This window comes from Porites lutea, chromosome 10 (genome assembly GCF_958299795.1).
Source record: "Porites lutea chromosome 10, jaPorLute2.1, whole genome shotgun sequence".
NCBI classification, from domain to species: Eukaryota; Metazoa; Cnidaria; class Anthozoa; order Scleractinia; family Poritidae; genus Porites; species Porites lutea.
In genome coordinates, this window is record NC_133210.1 from 14,928,158 (window position 1) to 14,948,327 (window position 20,170).

Here is a 20,170-nt window from a genome sequence, read left to right on the forward strand (position 1 = left end):
CATTTGATTATACACACTTATTTTTTTAAGTTTATTAATATGGACAACAGAAATAACGATCAGAATAATTGAAAACGTGACAATTCACCATTTTCACATAGACCATATTGCACCTTTTTTAACCCCCAAAATTTCGCATAACCATTGTCTTCGATCTCTCTTGGGATGATTGTCACACCAAGGAGAAATTGGGAACAATGGTTATGTTAAATTCTGGGACGTAAAAAAGAGTCATTATGGTCCATGTGAAAATGGTGAATGTATGGACTGATATTTCAGTTAGGTCGTGAAAATCCTTTAATCTTGGTTAAGCACAAGCTCTTCCCATGTTTCTGTACTCTGCGCCAGGAGTAATTGAACCGTAACATTTTTCTCATCCCACTATCCGCCACTCAGGTTCTCTGATTAGATAATGAAATCTGTATTCGAAATAATGATTATTCTCTTTCTGAGCAGATTGTCGTCAACCTCGTTCCTAGGCTCTCTCTGGTTTTTTCCTCTTCAAGGGTACGTAAGACTGGTGCCGATTTCTCGGAAACTAGAGGTGAAACCCCCAAATTAAAATTTCACACTATTAAGCTTCCTTTTCCGAGAAAATCTGAATTGCTTCATTGCTTTTATATATATTTGGATCATCTGAAAACCAGCACTGCTGATTCTGGTAGAGACTTACGTTGACCAGCGTTTCCAAAAAAATATGACTCGAAATGACAAATAAGTTTATCTCAAAACCTAGCGACGCTGTGAAGGGCAAATCAAGAAACATATCAAGTATGCCAGTGACTTGACTCCTCAGAAGAAGTGTCCCCGTTCTGTTTGATGCCTTAGAAATCAACTGAGGTAAGATTATTACAGACTTACAAAGAAACTAATACAAAAAGCGAACGTAGTAGACGTTACTAAGCATACATTAGGAAATTCTGGGAGATTATAGCCCATGAGATCGCATAATCATAAACTATCAGCTATAAAGTTAACGAGAGGCCTGCATAAACCCGTTTGAACACATTCTTCGCCAACGCTGACTAATAACTTTGCTATGAAATGCGAAAAAGTAGCTGTTCAGTTATTATCATGAAGAAATCAGCGAAATCAGGCATCTGCGACGATTTTTCTAGATATCAGGGGAACCAGATCAACACATCACTAGTTTCGGTGTCATATAGTGTCATAAAGGTAGTGGCGTTACGGTAGTCAACGCGTCAGGATTTGAATAAACTCATTTAAAAAAAAGATGGGTGAAATACTCGGTTTAATGCATTGGTCTCTGCCTGTCACATTGTATATCCTGTTTCGTTGAGTTTTTTCGCCGACACCAAAAAGACCCCAAACCGAGAAAGGAATTAAAGATGCTTCTTGCTTTCAGTTCGCTTTGAGGTCATAAAGGTGCAGTTCAAGGTAGAAGCGGAAGGAGAAGAAAAAGAAAGGAGAAAAAAAATGAAAATCGTTAACTATAGATATATAGAAGAATGTAAATTAAAAGAACTTTTGGAAGCGTATAAGGAGGGACGAATGACGTATAAGCTGCTTTTATTCCGTCAGAAAATAGTGGGAAAAACTCAGCTCTCATCTCATGATTTAATATGCAATTTAAATCTTTCTCCAGTAGCCTAAAAACGGCTGCGAAGGAGACTACCATGCTACCTGTTTGCTGCTTCAAAACTGAGATAAAAAGGATAAGGTATCTCGGCCACAATTTGGCTATAGCTCTTCTACTTATTTATAGCTTCAAACGTTATTTCTTTCTTTCGAATTTTCTGCTCAGGCTCCATGTGTTCAGTAATAATAAGCTGATGATCACTGGCTCATCTGAATGCTAATTAGTCTGGTCTATGTGGCACATTTAACAAACTCTGATAGGCAGTATTTCTCAGATAGCGAATAGGATTCTTTTCAGCCGTCTTTTCACAGCATAAAAACGAACACATGGTGTACAGATTGTTTCACGTATATCCTTGGGGCTGTATGTAGAGATTTGCAACTGATAATTTTTGTCTTTGATTGCATTTGTTTAGTTTTGTCATTAAGCCTCACTGCTCTCGTCAAATTTGGCACGTTTCTTGATAGGCTTCAAGAGGCTGCACACTCTCCACAACAAGGAAATTTTAAGGCTCAAGCATAAGTATTTGTGGCACAACTACCCGCACAACTAGCTCAACCTGAAGATTTTAATGAACAAGCTTCAGAGTGTAAGGGCTCTTATGTTTTATTTTACAAAGATGCAAACACTTTGCCTGTTATTTTACTGCCTTTTATATGATAGAAACAATTGTGGTATCAATCAAAGAGAACAGATTCCAAGAAACCCCGATGAGTCCAATGATATAGAGTGCACCTCCCACAACCCTCAGAACACTGACCATCAGCTACATCCAACACAACCAGCCCAACTAATACCTCCACAACCATCACAACGCTCACATTCGCCAAAACCCTCACAGCCAGCACAACTAGCTAAAAAGCAGAACAAGCACAACTCTCACAACCAACACAGCCCTCGCAAACACCGCAACCAACATGCATGTGTGGTGGTTGTGGTGCCGTTCACAGGGGCACCCAACGACTGTTTTCTGTAAAATATCTGTTCGGAGAAGCAAATATTGCCTAGAATTGTCTGTAACTTGAGCACGGCTAAAAATTTCTAGATGGCAGTTCCATTCATGTACAATTTTCGAAGCTTTTCCAATAAATCTGCTACGATTTTCTGAAGTCTAATTTTTCACATTTTACTACCCAGGTTGGGCTATTTTTCGTATTAAAAAGGAAACCTAAAATTTTCGGATTCATAAACGCGATGTAAAGAGGAATTAGAAAAATTCTCACTTTCGTAAAACGTTAAATTGCATCTTAAATTTTCGGGAAAGCAATACTAGAGCCCTAATAATTTCGAAAAGACTCAAGTTCCCCTAGGATGACCGAACAGATACAAATTTTATAGTTCCACAAACCATGCATTTCTAGAGATCTAAAAGTGCTCTGGATAGCCTTAAAAAGTGTTCTAAATGTATTTAGAACGAAACTGTTGTTGGGTGGCCCTGCGTTCAGTTTGTGACGGTGGTACTGGTTGCGTTAGCTGTGTTGGTTGTGGTGATTGTGGTGGTTGGGAGGGTTATGGTGGTTATGTTTTGATTTGAGGGTTAAGTGGTTGTGCTGGCTTTGCTGGTTGGTTTGCTACAAACAACTATGCTTGAGCTTTAAAATTTCCTTGTTGTGGAGAGTGTACACAACCAGAACCACAATACTACTTAGAGTCAGCTATGATCAAGAAATGGCCAGGTATAGCTCTCGTTCTTGTTCCTGAATAAGAGCGACCAGGAGGTGGTAATAGAAAGAAATACATGCTTTAAGAAAAAGTCCTCGGTCCTTTCCATGCTACACTGCCTGACTAAGCCCGATTTCAAAACAAGATACAACAATCACAATTTCTCTTTCTAAGACGGTTAATTATCACAGGACAATAATCTATCTGAATCTATCGGCAGGAAAAACCTTCATCAGCAATTCGTAAATCTTCAAGCATGGCGAGATCTCCAATAACAGCTTCGAAAGAAGGTGACGTCACATCAGCTAGTGAGGAATTCGAAACACTTCAGTTTGATGATGACAATTTAAAAGGTGAGGCACATTATGCAGTTTCCTTATCATGTCGACCGCGGATAACTTTCGCCCAGGTAATGCCCTTACCTATCTATTTATCAGGATGTAAGGGTAATAATGTTGAGTTCAAGTCATTTTATTCAAAGTTTGGCTCAAAAGATATGCTTACGTTTCGATACGTTATCTTTTATTAGAGTTCATCTCAGCGCGCAGTTGCAGAAGTTGAAAAAGGAATGATAAATTCGCAAGTGAAACAAAAACGACTTACTATAACCCAAGTTTTATTTCAAAAGTTAGAAATACACTAAAATAAATCTAATTTGGTATGTAATATTCCACGCTTTGCTAAACAGTCTTATCTTAAAGCTCCACTGAATTCAAAATACGTGCGTGCTCGCTTGGCATATTCAGTGCCTAAAATCTGTCACGTCGCACTAATATTACGAGAATTGCGCTGGTTACCTTTGAGACAACGCATCGATTTTAGGAGAATTTTGTTTACTTTTAAGATTTTAAATAATCTGGCTCCTTCTTATCTTTCTTCTCATATTTCTGTTGCGACACTTTCACGTTACAGTCTTCGCAGTTGCTGTGATGGAACCCTACTCCGCTTTCCTCCTATGAAATCATCATGACATAAGGACCACCACGAGTCTATCATGTTTTGAAATTAAACTGAATAAAATTTTATTTTCCCAAGTTTTTTTGTGACTAGGTTTTTAATTTTGCTCAAATGGAAATTGCGCTACATAAGTATTATTATTATTATTATTATTATTATTATTATTGTAGCAATTGCTGAGGTCTACAAAAATGAGGGCAACGATGAATACAAGAAGAGCAATTTTAACAGTGCCATTCACTACTACACGAAAGGAATTAAAGTGAACTGTAAAGATGAAGAACTGAACGCTAAGCTGTACAGCAACAGGGCAGCAGCAAATTTAAATTTGGGTAAGAAGTTGAAGTTAGTTTTTATTGTTGTGAAGTATTTTGAAAGTTATTTTTAGGACGGATTTGTCTCAATTCTTTTAAGTTTCGTTTTTGTTTCATTAAGGTGACTCGACCCAGTTTTTTTTGGGGGGTACCATCCTACTTTGAAGCTCTCTGGTATCCCCACCTTTACTTTTATCGTAAGTCTAACAAATAGAATGGATAACATATAGATCAATCTACAATATAACATAAAATTCTTGGCGATCGGAGTAAATGTCACGTGGTTATAATGCGACGCCCCTTTGAGGTCTGAGTCGAAAATCTGCTGTTGCAGGCATTTTTTCGTGAAAATCTCTCGGCTACACATAGCGCGCATTAGTGCCTTGCGCTGAACAGAGTTTCACCAAAATCGCAAAGACCCAATTCGAGAAATTCAGCGGTTTCCAAATTTAGGTCATAATTTATGCGAAAATGATAAGCAAACTTTACACGGATTATATCTAATAAACTATGAGATTCATCTCTTTATTTTGGGCATCGTTATAACAGAGGGGTCCTTGCAAGTCAGCAAAACGCTTTAGGGCCTTGTAAATGCGCGCGATTTCGAGCAAAGCAAACATATAGAAATTATAGTTTTCGCTATTTGTTGACGTTTGTCAGCGTTTAAGACTCTTTCTCACGAAAAAAAGCATTTTCTTAAAAATTCGTAGTTTTTTTTCCTTCAAATTTTTTCAGGGCCACAATTGATTAACTAACTACCCGGACTCTGAATTTCATGGTCATTGAAAAACTGTGACATTATCTTCTATAAGCCCAAACTTGAGTAAACATTGAAGATTTTTAGCGTTTTGGCTGAGTTTGTGCTTTGGGAGTTGTCTATTGTTTCTAGTCTGTCATTATACAGCATTCTTGTTCAGCACGCGTGCAATGACCACGCTTGGCTGACTTCCGAATGCTCACCGAGATATTCCCGTCACGAGTTGGTTTAATTATTGGCTTGCATTAAACCTATGAAAAAATGATATCTTTTTAATAGTAAGTAGATTTAGTGTGTAGCACTTCTTGATTTTTTGCAAAGGCTCAAGAAGCACGAGAATTGATTAAAAATTTTGAGTTAAACCTCTATGTATCACGCGATGGCCTGTCTCGCTGTACCAAAATTATCAAATCTCGGTGAGCATTCGGAAGTCAGCCAAGCGTGGTCATTGCACGCGTGCTGAACAAGAATGCTGTATAATGACAGACTAGAAACAATAGACAACTCCCAAAGCACAAACTCAGCCAAAACGCTAAAAATCTTCAATGTTTACTCAAGTTTGGGCTTATAGAAGATAATGTCACAGTTTTTCAATGACCATGAAATTCAGAGTCCGGGTAGTTAGTTAATCAATTGTGGCCCTGAAAAAATTTGAAGGAAAAAAAACTACGAATTTTTAAGAAAATGCTTTTTTTCGTGAGAAAGAGTCTTAAACGCTGACAAACGTCAACAAATAGCGAAAACTATAATTTCTATATGTTTGCTTTGCTCGAAATCGCGCGCATTTACAAGGCCCTAAAGCGTTTTGCTGACTTGCAAGGACCCCTCTGTTATAACGATGCCCAAAATAAAGAGATGAATCTCATAGTTTATTAGATATAATCCGTGTAAGTTTGCTTATCATTTTCGCATAAATTATGACCTAAATTTGGAAACCGCTGAATTTCTCGAATTGGGTCTTTGCGATTTTGGTGAAACTCTGTTCAGCGCAAGGCACTAATGCGCGCTATGTGTAGCCGAGAGATTTTCACGAAAAAATGCCTGCAACAGCAGATTTTCGACTCAGACCTCAAAGGGGCGTGGCATTATAACCACGTGACATTTACTCCGATCGCCAAAAATTTTATGTTATATTGTAGATTGATCTATATGCTATCCATTCTATGTGTTAGACTTACGATAAAAGTAAAGGTGGGGATACCAGAGACCTTCAAAGTAGGATGGTACCCCCCCAAAAAAACTGGGTCGAGTCACCTTAAGTGTGTCAAGGTTAGTCTTGATTTGTCCACACAGTTGTTTCTCTGTTTGATATTTTGTTTTTACATGTACTTGAATTTATGCTTAGCTCTCGAACTCAGTTACTTATAGCCATTTTAGGGCTATTCTTCGCTTGCTGTTATCATATGTTAGTTTTTCATGAGTGGTCGTGTTAGTGATGTTAGAACTGACCTTGGTTCATTAGTCTCCTTGAAGCTCCTGTTTGGGTTTGTTAACCAGCGTTATAGTTTTTCATTGGTTTGTAGCTTCTTGTCGATCACAACCATGTAGGTTCAGTTACACCAAGACATTACCCACCCCGAGCTCACCTTGATTTTATTCTCACGGTCAGCTAACACAAACATGACCAGCTTTGGTTATAAAAATGGCCGCTATTTGACTAGTTGAGAGGTGTGTTGAGGAGGAGAGTTAGAAGAGCAAGGATTGAGTTGGGTGAGTTAGTAGTAGTCAAAGAAGAATAAAGATCAAGATGTAAATCAGATATCCTGGTACCTCATCTTGTAGCGAGCGAGTTGCTCGAACACACCCCCACATTATAAATATATATTTTTTTGTCAATCGATTTTTTGGGGGGAGGGGGGGGGTGGGGGAGAGGGGGTGGGTTAATGTGACAACTGCTAAGGATTTTAGCGTTCTGTAAAGCACTGTCTTGAAATTGTGCTGTGCTGTGTCTTTCTGAGGTGTAAATTGACCTTCTGCATACTACATTGTTTCACAGGTAATTACGCTGAAGCACTGAATGATGCGAAAATTGCCGTGGACTTACAACCATCATTTTTAAAAGCGTTTTGGAGAGGTAAGTCCCATCAGACATCATGGGCTTGTCCCTTCTTACTCAAGCAATAGCATGCAGTTCAAGAAGGGAAAACCTATTTAAAAGACGATTGTCTCATTTCAGCTGTTTTTACAAGGAGCCATTAGTTTGATTTATGGTAAGGAAAATTGGAAAAAAAGTGAAAGATGAAAAACGGGTGTGGCCGGCGTGTCACGTGGGGCAAAGACATTTTATCTTCATTTCTTGTTTATATTTGGTTTTGAATAACTAGCGGTGAGATATCAAGGCTTCAAAAACTTCAAACCCAACTTGAAATTGAAGCCCAAATATGTCAGTTGCAGCTTAACTGTGCTTTTTTTTTTCATTTACAGGGGCAAGTGCTTGCGTTCACTTAGCAAGATTTGACGAAGCCATCACATGGTGTGATAAGGGATTAGCAGTATCCTTTCCTTAAGTTGATGAAATAATTTCTAGTAAGAGATTATGTTCTTGTCATAACCCATGTGAGACGTAAAAATTGGGCACTCGGAAAGTGCATCTGGTTACGGGTTTTTAGTGAATTCGTACTGAAAATATAGCCTTAGAGTCCTAATATGAATATTATTACATGATATAACAAAAAAATTATAAATCATAATCTAAGAGTGCGAACAAATTTTTAGCGAAAAATAAGAAGAAAGAAAATATTATAAATAGTACCATTTCTTCAAGAGTACGTCTTTGCTCCCCTGCTCCCTAGCATTACCTGCATTTTAGAAAACTTATTGTAAAATAGACCAGTTAAATTAACTGATTAAAATTTGCTGCACATAGTACTTTGCAAAACACCGTTGGGTTTATTTATCAACGAAACGTAGCGTAATTCGAGATGATGTATTTCAAGTTGGGTAGCCTTGCACTTTGCTTACTTAAAAGAGTTATTGACTGATTTAACTAATACCAGATCGCCCCGTATAATCAAAATTTGTTGGAAGTACGGAGTAGGTGTGTTGAAGAACAAAGGAAACTGCAAGTAAGCCTCACAGAAAAGGTAAGGATGAAAAATAAATAACTATTGTTCACAGAGGTAAAGGTGGCTAGTGGTGGTCATTTACCAAGTCGCGAACTAAAACTGTGAGATAATTGAGCACAAAAATGACGATTTTTATCTTAATTATTGCTGCCAACGCGCAAATCGTGACCGAACTGCCGTTACTTTCTTGCTAATAAATAAAAGGCTTTTGAAGGCATTTCTTTAGCGCTTCAGGGGACATTTCTTCAAAAGGAGTTGTGAATTCTTCCCGTAATTGAAACCGCCTGCAAAAAAACAAAAACATATAACTTACTTTTAAACTTATTGATAAACATTCAGCTAAATGATGTTTCGCACACTGAAACAAAATCTCGGAATGGTGTGTGCACACCTAGCCGGGTTAATCAAATAAGGATCGTAACGTAGATGAAAAGGCGTTGTTTATCGGAAAAGGTGCTTTTAGCTCTCAAAGTCCAGTTTTTGAATCACCTTTTATTCCCCTTGGGTTCACTTATTATTCAGCTACTGCACTACTTTTTGAAGAAGATTTTCATTCTTTATGGCACGAGTATGGGGCAAAACATCTGAGTCCCCTTTGGGGTTCGGCCCATTGCTTCCTAGAATAACGGTTTCCGGCAGTGGGTGCTGTTACCTCTGAGCTGCATAGGACCTCATGATGAATTAGGCAATTTTTCTGGTTTAGTCGACGTGTCAAGAGTCCTGCTTACAGCCCGGGTCTGCAATGTCAAAATCATCCTGCGCTCATAATAAATTTGTAACTGTTGAGCTCCGTGAATGAATGGGCATATTGAACAGCCAATTTAGCAGATCACAACCAAGAAGTATCCATAATGTGAGTACCAACAGGTTATACAGGATGTTAGACATCCAGTATAGTTTAAATTTTTTAACGCGAAATCCACTGTGTTTACAGACGTAGGACAACGTAAGAAAAGAGACTACCAGTCGGAAATGGGGCGCAAAATATCATAATACAGTAAAACCTGTATTTAGCAGTCATCCTTGGGGAATGGCTTACTGACCGCTTTAATATGCAGGTTGACCGTTAAACCCTCGGACGTACAAGGGGGGGGGGGGGGGTGCTTGCCACTCCCTCTAAGATTTTTCTGTTTTTTTTCCTAAACGATTAAACCTCAGCATCTGAAGTTTTCTGGAGCTGTTCGTTTATCCCTCGCACGCATTTTGAGACAAGTTTAGTATTGGTCAGTTTCTATAGTTACGAGATATGACGTCATAAGTAGCAGGTGTTCAAGCCATTTTTGAGCGAAAATGCTTTTTTTTCAACTTCTTTCAGGAATAAAAGTAAATTCTGTGGATAAAATGATGCAAAGTAATTATCTATGTGTTATTTACATGTTAAGCGCAAAATATTATTAATTCTTACTGTTTTTACCTGATTTCTAATTCTTGATAAAATCCAAGATGGCTGCCAAGATGGCGATCATGTTTGGTTACGTCACAGACCTTCAGCTGCGCTACCACCCATAAAATGAATATACCTCATCTAGTAGAGAAGATCAAAGACTTTCCTTTGAATCGTTTTGAAATACTACAACATATATAAAAACTCAAAGGGGGAGGGGGGGGGGCTATCCCACGACAAAACGACCTCAAAGTGCCTCTACCTTCTTCTTGTGCCAGAAGAAAGGAAGTAAGAGACCAATACTAACGCCATACACACTGTATCTGTTACACTAGTATGGTACATATTGTCAAAGTGACCGACTAATAGAGGTGAAGACGATAAAAAATAACTCGTTGGACTTAAGAAAAGGTGACCGCGACCACTTTAATAGAGGTAAACGCTTAATATAAGGCAGTTTTACAGTAATTGAGGGAAATGATTTCCTGGACTTTGGTAGGTGACCGCGTAATAGAGGATGACCGCTAAATAGAAATTCGCTTAAGGTGGCTGAACACAGTTTTGGCAGCTTTTGATTATGTGTCATTTGCCAAATCATGGCAAGAGAAAGGTTGCTGCTCACAAGCTGAAACTTGGCAACAGTTTTGGCAGTTTTTGATTATGTGTCATTTGCCAAATCATGGCAAGAGAAAGGTTGCTGCTCACAAGCTGAAACTTGGCAAGTGAAAAATGTACTGATGAAAGATTTTGATTAACAGGTAAAAATTGACGTTTTCGTAGTTTCCATGGCAACATGAACGATTGAATACAACCTTAAAATTTCACTTTTTCTCAGTTTACATAAAATTCGCTCATTAGATTTTCCTATAAGCTTGCACACAGCTTACTATAATTTATCATTACCATTTAAAACTTATTTTACCAAATTTTAACAGACGGGTTTTTAGATAATCAATAATTTAATTGTACTGTAATTATTAAATGTGTCACAAAATTCGTGAATTCAACTTCCATTTTAAAGTTCTCATTACTTAAAATACGATGAAAGGAAAAATTCTGCCAAATATCACAAAATTCTAGTGAGTAGATTTTGAGAAATCGTGTTCTGTGTTCCATTGCTTTTTCGCCGCCATGTTGGTCTGTCTAATTTAAAACACGTGCCGTCACGCAAGTTATCGCTGACCGCCCGCAAAACTGTGTTCAGCCACCTTAATACAGGTTTGACTGTAACTTAACGACTTATGCCGCATCGGTGGAGTTTCAAGTCTCTTCTCTTATGAAAATATCAAAGCCATCAAAACTTGACAGCCATTCCCGACCTCAAGAGAATAATCAATCCGCACTAGAAGCTAGTGATATATAAATGTACGCTTTTCTAAAGAGCACTTTGAATTTGAAATGCCAATACCTTTTGCCCATAAATCCGGTAGGTCTCAATCATAGCTTATACTGTTCAAGAGGCGTTTCATCAGTCGACTGTATTTTGGTTTTTATACGGTTCAATCTCTCTTAGCCAATGTTAATATTATTTTTGTTACCAAAATATTCTCTCAAAATTAAGAAAAAATAATAATTTTCTTACATTTAGTGTCAAATTCTTCTTAGTATCATTCCGTGACAAAAATAATACAAGATCTAATCTCAGCGAGACAAGACACATATTTACCTATACACACCAATTTAAAAGTTGGCGAAATGACAGTTTTTGATGGGGATCATGATCATTTTTGAACGAGAAGTTTGGTGACAACTATCTGTTAAAATGTTTTATATTTTACACCTTACTACGAAAATGCTTGGTTATTAAAGGCAACAGGTCAACCCTATTCACACTTCCCTATTAACCACTTGTCACTTGCAAGCTAGGCCTTAATTAACGCCTTTATTTCTAGGTGGAAATTTCAAATTTATGAAACTATAAAGTAACATTAAACTCTTAATAACTGATCCCGAGAGAAACAAAATTAATAACTGTTTCCCGAGGGACCAGTATTTAAGTGATTTGTTATATAGCTGGACATTTTGAAGCTGAAAATTCATTAAACCTCGCTGTAACGGCGGTCGTCGTTCAACATTCGCGGATAGCAATGCACTGTTACCCTCTGACTTCATAGATTTTGCAATGTTGCCCGCTCAGAGATTTTGGCGGGAAACATTTTCATTTTTAGAATCGAAGTCATGTGACCTCGAAGTAACCAATGAGAGCGCGCTGTTGGGAAAAAAATTTCAGCTGTATATCAAATGGTTTTTATACACTGTACTTGATCTTTTATGCAGAAAACTTGCGCGAAGAAGACACACACGACTGAAAACGTTGGCACTTCCCGCGATCATGGCAGTCTGAAAGATTTCAAAACAAAGATAGACTACCAAGAACATCAGCTGAAAATAGCAAAAGAACAGGGTGATAGAGGGGAAGAAGGAAGAGTATATGGCAACCTTGGCATCACCTTTCTCTTGCTGGGAGATTATATAACAGCCAAAGACTACCTAGAATCTCAGCTTAAAATTTTCAAGGAACTGGGTGACAGATTAAGAGAAGGAAGGGCGTACGGAAATCTTGGCAACGCCCATTACGCTCTGGGAGATTTCGAAACCGCCAGAGAGTACTATCAACGTCGGTTGGAAATTGCGAAAGAATTGGGTGACAGATCAGGACAAGTAGAGTTATATAGCAATCTTGGAAACACCTATCGAAGTCTGGGGGATTTTAAAACAGCCAAAGACTGCTATGAACACGAACTCAAAACTGCTGAAGAATTTGGTGACAGGTTAGGAGAGGCAAGAGCGCAAAGAAATCTTGGCAACGCCCATTACAGTCTGGGAAATGTAGAAACAGCCATAGCATGCCATCAACGTCACTTGAAAATTGCTAAAGAACTTTGTGACAGAGCGGGAGAAGGAAATGCGTATAGCAGTCTTGGAATAGCCTACCAAAGTCTGGGAGATTTTAAAAAAGCCAAGGACTACCATGAACGTCACCTAAAAATTGCCATAAAACTAGGTGAAAGATTGGAAGAAGGAAGAGCGTATGGTAATCTTGGGAACGCCCATTACATTATGGGAGATTTCAAAACCTCAAGAGACTACTATGAACGAAGCCTGAAAATTACAAAAGAATTGGGTGACAGATCCGGAGAGGGAATAGCATATGGCAATCTTGGAAATGTCCTTGACCGTCTGGGAGATTTTAAAACAGCCATAGACTACCACCACCGTTCTCTGGAAATTGCGAACGAATTGGATGATAAATTAGAAGGAGGTGTGTATGGAAATCTTGGCAACGCCTACGAAGGTCTGGGAGATTTTAGAGCAGCCATGAACTACTATGAACGTGACCTCAAAATTGCCAAAGAAAGGGGTGACAGATCGGGGGAAGGAAGAGCGTATGGTAATCTTGGGAACGCCCATCACAGTATGGGAGATTTCAAAACCGCAAGAGACTACCATGAACGTCATCTGAAAATTGCAAAAGAATCGGGTGACAGATTGTCTGAAGGAAATGCATATGGTAATCTTGGTAACGCCCACCACAGTCTGGGAGATTTTAAAACAGCCATAGACTTTCATCAACGTGACCTGGAAATTGCGAAAGAATTGAGTTGCAGGTCGCAAGAAGGAAGGGCGTATAGCAATCTTGGCAACACCTATCATAGTATTGGAGATTTCAAAACCGCAAGAGATTACTATGAACGTCACCTGAAAATTGCAAAAGAATCGGGTGACAGATCCGTAGAAGGAATAGCGTATGGAAACCTTGGCAGAGCCCATCACAGTCTAGGAGATTTTAATACAGCCATAGACTACCATGAACGTCACCTGAAAAGTGCGAAAGAACTGAGTGACAGATCTGGAGAAGGAAATGCAAATGGCAATCTTGGTGCAGCCTATGACAACCTCGGAGATTTCAAAACTGCCAAGGTATATTATGAACGTTGCCTGAAAATTGCGAAGGAACTGGGTAATAGATCCGGAGAAGAAAAAGCATATTGCCATCTTGGCAACACCCATCATAATCTGGGGGAACTCAAAAGTGCTTTTGACTGCTATGAGCGTGGTCTGAAAATCGCGGAAGAACTGGGTGACAGATCGGGCGTTGGAAAAGCGTACAGCAACCTTGGCAACACCCATTACAGTCTGGGAGATTTTAAAACCGCCATAGAATACCATCAACGCCATTTGAAAATTGCGCAAGAACTGGGTGACAGATCAGGAGAAGGAATTGCAAATGGATATATTGGCAACGCCTATCAATTTCTGGGAGATTTTAAATCTGCTAAGGACTACCATGAACGTCACCTGAAAATCGCGAAAGAACTGGGTGACACCTTGAGCGAGGGAACAGCTTGTGCGAATCTTGGTAAATCTTTTAAATTTCTGGGACAGGTTACAGCGGCCATAAAATATTACCAACTAGCTATTACTTTGTTTAATAATATTAGAGATCGTCTTCAATTGAAAGACGAGTTGAAGATAAGCTTGCGTGATCGATTCAAGATAGTATACGCAGGCCTTTGGCGTTTGATGTTAACAGAGGGCAACGTTACAGAAGCTTTGTTTTCCGCCGAGCAAGGACGGGCACAAGGTTTAAAAGATCTTATGGAACTAAGTTATGCCTTTCAAAGCAGTGATGCGTATGGTGGATCTGGTACAGGAGTCAAAACAGTCAATGAACTGCTTGGTTACCTTCCTCCAAACACAATTTTTGTGGCCTTTGGAGAAAACGAATTAATCTTCTGGGTTTGCCAGGGTGGAAAGGAATTTGAATTACGAAAGAAACAAATCCATTCTGAGGATGAAGTTGAGACTTTCTTGGAGGTTCTCGTAGAGGCTGCACAGCAGGAAATTGGAACAAGGGGTCTTGTGAAGTGTGAAGATCGTTCACTTCAATTAGCGGATAACCTGGTACTTAAAAGGTCACCCCAGGATGGCAAACAAACGAAATGTTTGCACCTACAAAAAAGCGCCTTAAGCACATTGTATGACACCATCATTGAGCCTATTCAAGATCTTCTTTTGGGCACTGAACTCATGTTTGTCCCTGAAGGACCACTTTGCTTGGCTCCTTTTGCTGCATTTAAGGGCCCGAATTCCAAGTACCTTTGCGAGTCTTTCAGAATTCGGGTGGCTCCATCCCTCACCAGCTTGAAAATGATTGCGGATTGTCCAGTAGATTACCATCACAAGTCAGGTGCACTTCTAGTGGGTGATCCTTTGACAGAGCGTCCACCGCTACCATGTGCCAGAGAGGAAGTAGAAATGATTGGCAGAATGCTTGGCAGCACACCTCTAATTGGAACACAGGCCACAAAAGATGAGGTTTTAGCACGACTCGATTCTATTGCCTTGGTACACATCGCTGCACATGGCAATATGGAAACGGGAGAGATTGCCCTAGCGTCAACAGAAGGCGTGAAAGAGAACATTTTGACGATGAGGGATGTAATGGGTGTCCAGATGCGAGCAAGACTAGTTGTACTCAGTTGCTGTCACAGTGCTCGTGGGGAGATCAAAGCCGAGGGTGTGGTCGGTATAGCACGAGCATTTTTGGGTGCTGGTGCTCGTTCTGTTCTGGTGTCGTTGTGGGCGATTGACGATGAAGCCACTTTGGAATTCATGAAAAATTTCTATCAGCATCTTGTGAAAGGGATAAGTGCTAGTGAATCCTTAAATCAAACAATGAACTGTATGAGAGAATCTGAAGAGTTTAATGCAGTCCAGTATTGGGCACCGTTCGTACTTATTGGTGATGACGTCACATTGGAATTTGCTGGGAACGAATAGAAAACCCACATTGCCGAGGTAACGTCATAAATCTTGTAATTTATGTCCAATATTTTGACAAGCCTTTCTTTCAATTTGTAGAGTTAATTCAAATATACTTTTATCTACACTTCTCAAACTCATTACTAATTCATAAAGAAACTACAAAGGAAATTAATGCTTAATGAGTGTTTGGAAATAAGATGAAAAACTGCTGATTTTTGCATCCTTAATTTCTCCTTCTAAAATCATTTCGTTTAAGAAGTAGTATCAAGCAGTTGACACAATGTTTCATCACCAGATTAAACACCTCGAAGTTCGTAAAAAATATCCCGCTGCGCGTCGTATTTTCAACTCTCCTCTCAGTGTTTCATCTGGTGATGAAACACTGCGTCTTATGCTTGATATATTATATCCTATTCTCCGTTATTCACCATTTTCACAAAGACCATAATTCACCTTGTTTACACCCACCTCCATCCCTCCCAAATTTTCCGCAAACATTCTTTCCAATTTCTCCTGGGTGTTACAGTCGTCCTAAGAGAAAGCGAAGGCAATGGTTACGCAAAATTTAGAGGGATAAACATGGAAAATAGTGAATTACGATACGTTAAACACCAAAAAGTGCTACCAATTGAACATAAGCCAAAATAAACAGGAAAATAAATTAATAGCGCTAGATAAATTACACTTGCAGTTATAGGTTATGTGACAGCATTCTAATTGTAACTGAGTCAAACTTGGATGAAAGTCATGACACTAAGTTGCCCCCGTGTTACAATATAAAGCCGTCATCTCTTTATGATATTTTTTGCCCTTTTAACCAAAGGACTCCTTTAGTTTACCATTGAAAAGCTAGTTTTGGAAACGTACGGCTATGTTTAAAGCTTATTCGCAGTTTTTAACTTAAATTATTTCTAATTGGGCAACTGACCCGAAAAACGTTCCTCTTAATTTTTAATCGAATTACAATGAGCAAAATAGATTGGCTTCATATCGCTGTATGTCCTCTCATCAAGGTAATAACTTGCGGAAAGTGTTACTGTATAACCATTTATCTTGAAAGGACCTGCCCTGGTCTGGATCTGATAGCTAATATTTTGCAATATTTTTATTTTTGCAGCTCACTGATGTAAGTTTTGAAAGCCATCTGATGTTTCTTGGCATACTCTATTAGCTGATTGTTTCAGAGGGTGCAGCGTTACCACGACAGATGCTGACACCAATAGAAAAATAAGGATTCAAAGGCTGCACCTCAGGCTGAGGCAGGTTCTAAAGTCTGCTTTCCATGTCTTCCCTAGTAGTTGCCAAAAAAGGATTTGCAGTACTGCTCGAAGCACCAACGAAAAACCACGTACAGTATTAACTTTTAGTGATCACCATGTGGATGAACCTATTTAGCTCACTTTTCTTCAAGTTCAACCGTAGCAAAGACGTTTACAAACTCGGACTCCTTTCGAGTTTTACTTTTTAAGCCTTGGACAAAGAGTACATTTCTATCGTTCACTTTAAACTGACACGAAAATAGAATTTTTCTTGTTGTAATTAACATTTAAAAGTATGATTATAACCGCTTTGTAAGCGGATTGGGTAAGAGGAGGAATAACTCAGCGGAATGACACGTGGCGTGGCAGCCTAGTCCCTAGGCGTTCTCTCTTGCCCGTTCTCCGCGCAGAGTCCAGGAAACAGCGGGCGAGTCTCTCTCGGCGACGTAACAGCCCAGAATTGACCTAGCCGAGAACGCCTAGGTACTAGGCTGGTGATGTGACATGGGAAATGTTATAAATTGTAAACTATGCGTTTAGGATTAGGGTTTCATTAATTTCTACTTTATGTCAAGTAATCTATTCCGTTTCCATCAAGCCGTCCCGTGAACTCATTCCTCATTCCACTCTCAAGTTTTTGTAAGAGGTTGAGGCGATTCTATGAAGAATGTAAAAGTAAGCGGAAATTAAGTAGGTTTTTGTTTAAAACAGCTCAGTTGTAGCTATATAATAAGATTACCCATTTTATGATCAAGTTTCCTAAACGCCTTTTGTAAGAGCTATTTTTAGCCAATACGTTTAGTTCAAAAGAGTTTTAAACAGGCCATATTGACGCTGTTTTGTTTGTACCAGGGTTTTTCTCTTTCGTGAATGCTATTACGACTATATAATAGTAAACAATCGCCGTAGAGACGTTTGACGTGTTTGAGACGTCTAGAATAAATAAGGGACGCTAAGGCAGACTAATTAAAAGTATATTGTTTTGTCAACCAACATGGCCGTTTTGCTTTTATAATAGCCTGGAAGATGGATGCTTTCTTTCGTTATAGTGAGTTTAGTTAACCCGTGAAACAGATACAAAAATTAATTGTCGAGAAGCAAGTAAGATGTAAGGTCTTCGACTTTTGATGTACTCATGTGCTTTCTCAGGAGTAAGTTTCCCAGCCTACAGTGACAAAAGAAAACGGTGAGAGATACTTTTACATGCAGCTTAATTATCATTATAATCCTGGAAAATTTTAAAAATCATGATTTAAGAAATCAAAAGATGTTTTTGCAGTCAGTACACCGGTGGCTTAGCCTCCCACTCAGGCGTTTTCAGGAGTCGTATTTCCTCCCCGCCCCTTTGTGTAAAGTGGGGGGGGGGGGGGGGAGGGGGGAGAGGAAATACGACTCCCCTCAAAATGCCTGCCTGGAAGGAGGAGGCTGCAGGTGGCTCAGAAGAGAAACTCCGAGTACTACCAACAGGAGTTGATACTATGACCTTGTGGTTACTAGACTCTCTTCTCAGTGTTTCATCTGGTGATGGAACACTGCGTCTCACGTTTGATATATTACGTGATGATCTTCTCTGCATTTATCAGTATAATTTATTATCATAATATAATGGGTGACAATTTATTCCTTAATTTTGGCGCGAAAACTCAGCGTTAATTTATAATTTCACTTGTGAAATTACAAATTTGCTATGGCAACGTTTCGTACGTCTTGGTGCCAAGATGGCTGCAAAGTTTAAAAACGTTATGAGTGAAGATGTTAGGGCATTAAAAGATGATTAAGAATACCTCAAAACACGAAAGAGCACATCAAGAACGATTCTATAAGGTAGTTTGTCAAAAAATTATGAAAGTTCTGAACTGAGGCGAAAATTCAAGCTCTAGACTTTTCAGTGCGGGGAGTTCTCGATCGATAATCGATATATGATAAACATGTCAAAACCCATGATTGCGAGCGCAATTTGTCTCATATGATATTAACAGGTAATCAAATGGTATACTCGTGAAATTAGGGAATTTTGTCTTAATCCATCCTCGGAGATATCCAGGGGCGGTGAGTTGGGTCAGGAAAAACAATGGCGAAAGTTTTGCTGGCCTCTTATTCGGCACGAAATTATTTTTTGTGCCCAATCACAAACACGCAATCGAATGTGGAACTGGTTAATTAAGAATAGCATCCCAGGGGCTCTCCTGCCCGTTCTTGAAAACTTTAGCCGCCGTTTTTTCTGACCCAGCTCACCGCCCCTGGCTCTCCGAGGACGGTCCAAATGTTAATAATTTCCGGAGCCTTTAGAATTTGGACGAAACGCGCGTGAAAATATTCGTTAATTTCTCTCGTCGTCATTTGATTACACATACTTATTTTTTAAATTTATTGATATGGACAACAAGAATAACGAACAGAATAATTAAAAAACGTGGAAATTTACCATTTTCACATGGACCATAATACACTTTCTTAACCTCCAAAGTTTTGCATAACCATTGTCTTCGATTTCCCTTGGGACGACTGTGATACCCAGGAGAAATGGGGTCATTATAGTCCGTGTAAAAATGGTGAATGTGCAGGCTGAAGTTTCAGTTAGGTAGAAAAAATCCTTCAATTTTGGTTAAACACAAGCTGTTCCTATGTTTCTGTAGCTTACGCCAGACTTATAGTTTCGGTCACTGTAAAACGCAGACTGCGGACTGCAGACTGCAGACTGCGGACCAGGGGTAAAATGCAGACTGAGTGTAAAATGCAGACTGCAGACTAAGAGTAAAACGCAGGCTGGGGTAAAATGCAGACCGAACATAAACTGTAGTCGTGGAAGGGTTTAAGGGCAAAAAATCCCGCAAATACATGTAAACGAACACTTACTTGATGACATCTGCTTTCACAAATCCATTCCTTTCTTCTCTGGAACGTCGTTGACGACCCGAAAACATAACCGCAATCTTGAACCTTTTTTCCATCCGAGAGACTTCACGCTTCAACTATTGATGCGAAGTTTTCGATATTCGTGACCAGGGACGGTGAACTGGTACAACACCACAATGTTTACGCTTAAATGAAAGCTGCTGACCCAAAATACTGTACAGGAATTATGGCGATAAAAACGGGAGTAAGTCATTCCAACAACAAAGAAAAGATGTTCTGCAGGAAATTTGGATGACCTTCTATGAAAGTATTGCAAATCAAGGTACGCAGACTTAAGCTGTTTGGATGTTCATTGAAACTTCTGGCGAATGTGCAATTCACTTCGACTAGGAAGCGAAGTGTGTAAATGATACCGGCTAGCTATTTCACCGATTTGGAGAAGAAGGAGCACAAATGTTTAAAAAAGTCTACAGTCTTTATTCTGCATTTTACCCCAGCCTGCGTTTTACTCTTAGTCTGCAGTCTGCATTTTACACTCAGTCTGCAT

The 20,170-nt window shown here is 39.2% G+C and overlaps 2 protein-coding genes across 2 annotated transcripts; both read left to right on the plus strand.

Annotated features, from left to right (window-relative positions):
* Positions 1-602: 602 nt before the first annotated feature.
* Positions 603-7,797, plus strand: LOC140949570 (tetratricopeptide repeat protein 4-like). The gene is made up of 5 exons (XM_073398728.1): positions 603-840; positions 3,483-3,615; positions 4,390-4,551; positions 7,287-7,364; positions 7,715-7,797. The coding sequence occupies exons 2-5, from the start codon at positions 3,519-3,521 to the stop codon at positions 7,795-7,797; spliced, it is 420 nt and encodes a 139-aa protein (XP_073254829.1). The 5' UTR covers positions 603-840; positions 3,483-3,518.
* Positions 7,798-11,582: 3,785 nt separating this feature from the next.
* LOC140951286 (uncharacterized) lies at positions 11,583-17,724 on the plus strand. The gene is made up of 2 exons (XM_073400527.1): positions 11,583-15,541; positions 16,626-17,724. Exon 1 carries the CDS (start codon positions 12,011-12,013, stop codon positions 15,521-15,523), a length of 3,513 nt encoding a protein of 1,170 aa, XP_073256628.1. The 5' UTR covers positions 11,583-12,010; the 3' UTR covers positions 15,524-15,541; positions 16,626-17,724.
* The last annotated feature ends 2,446 nt before the right edge of the window (positions 17,725-20,170 follow it).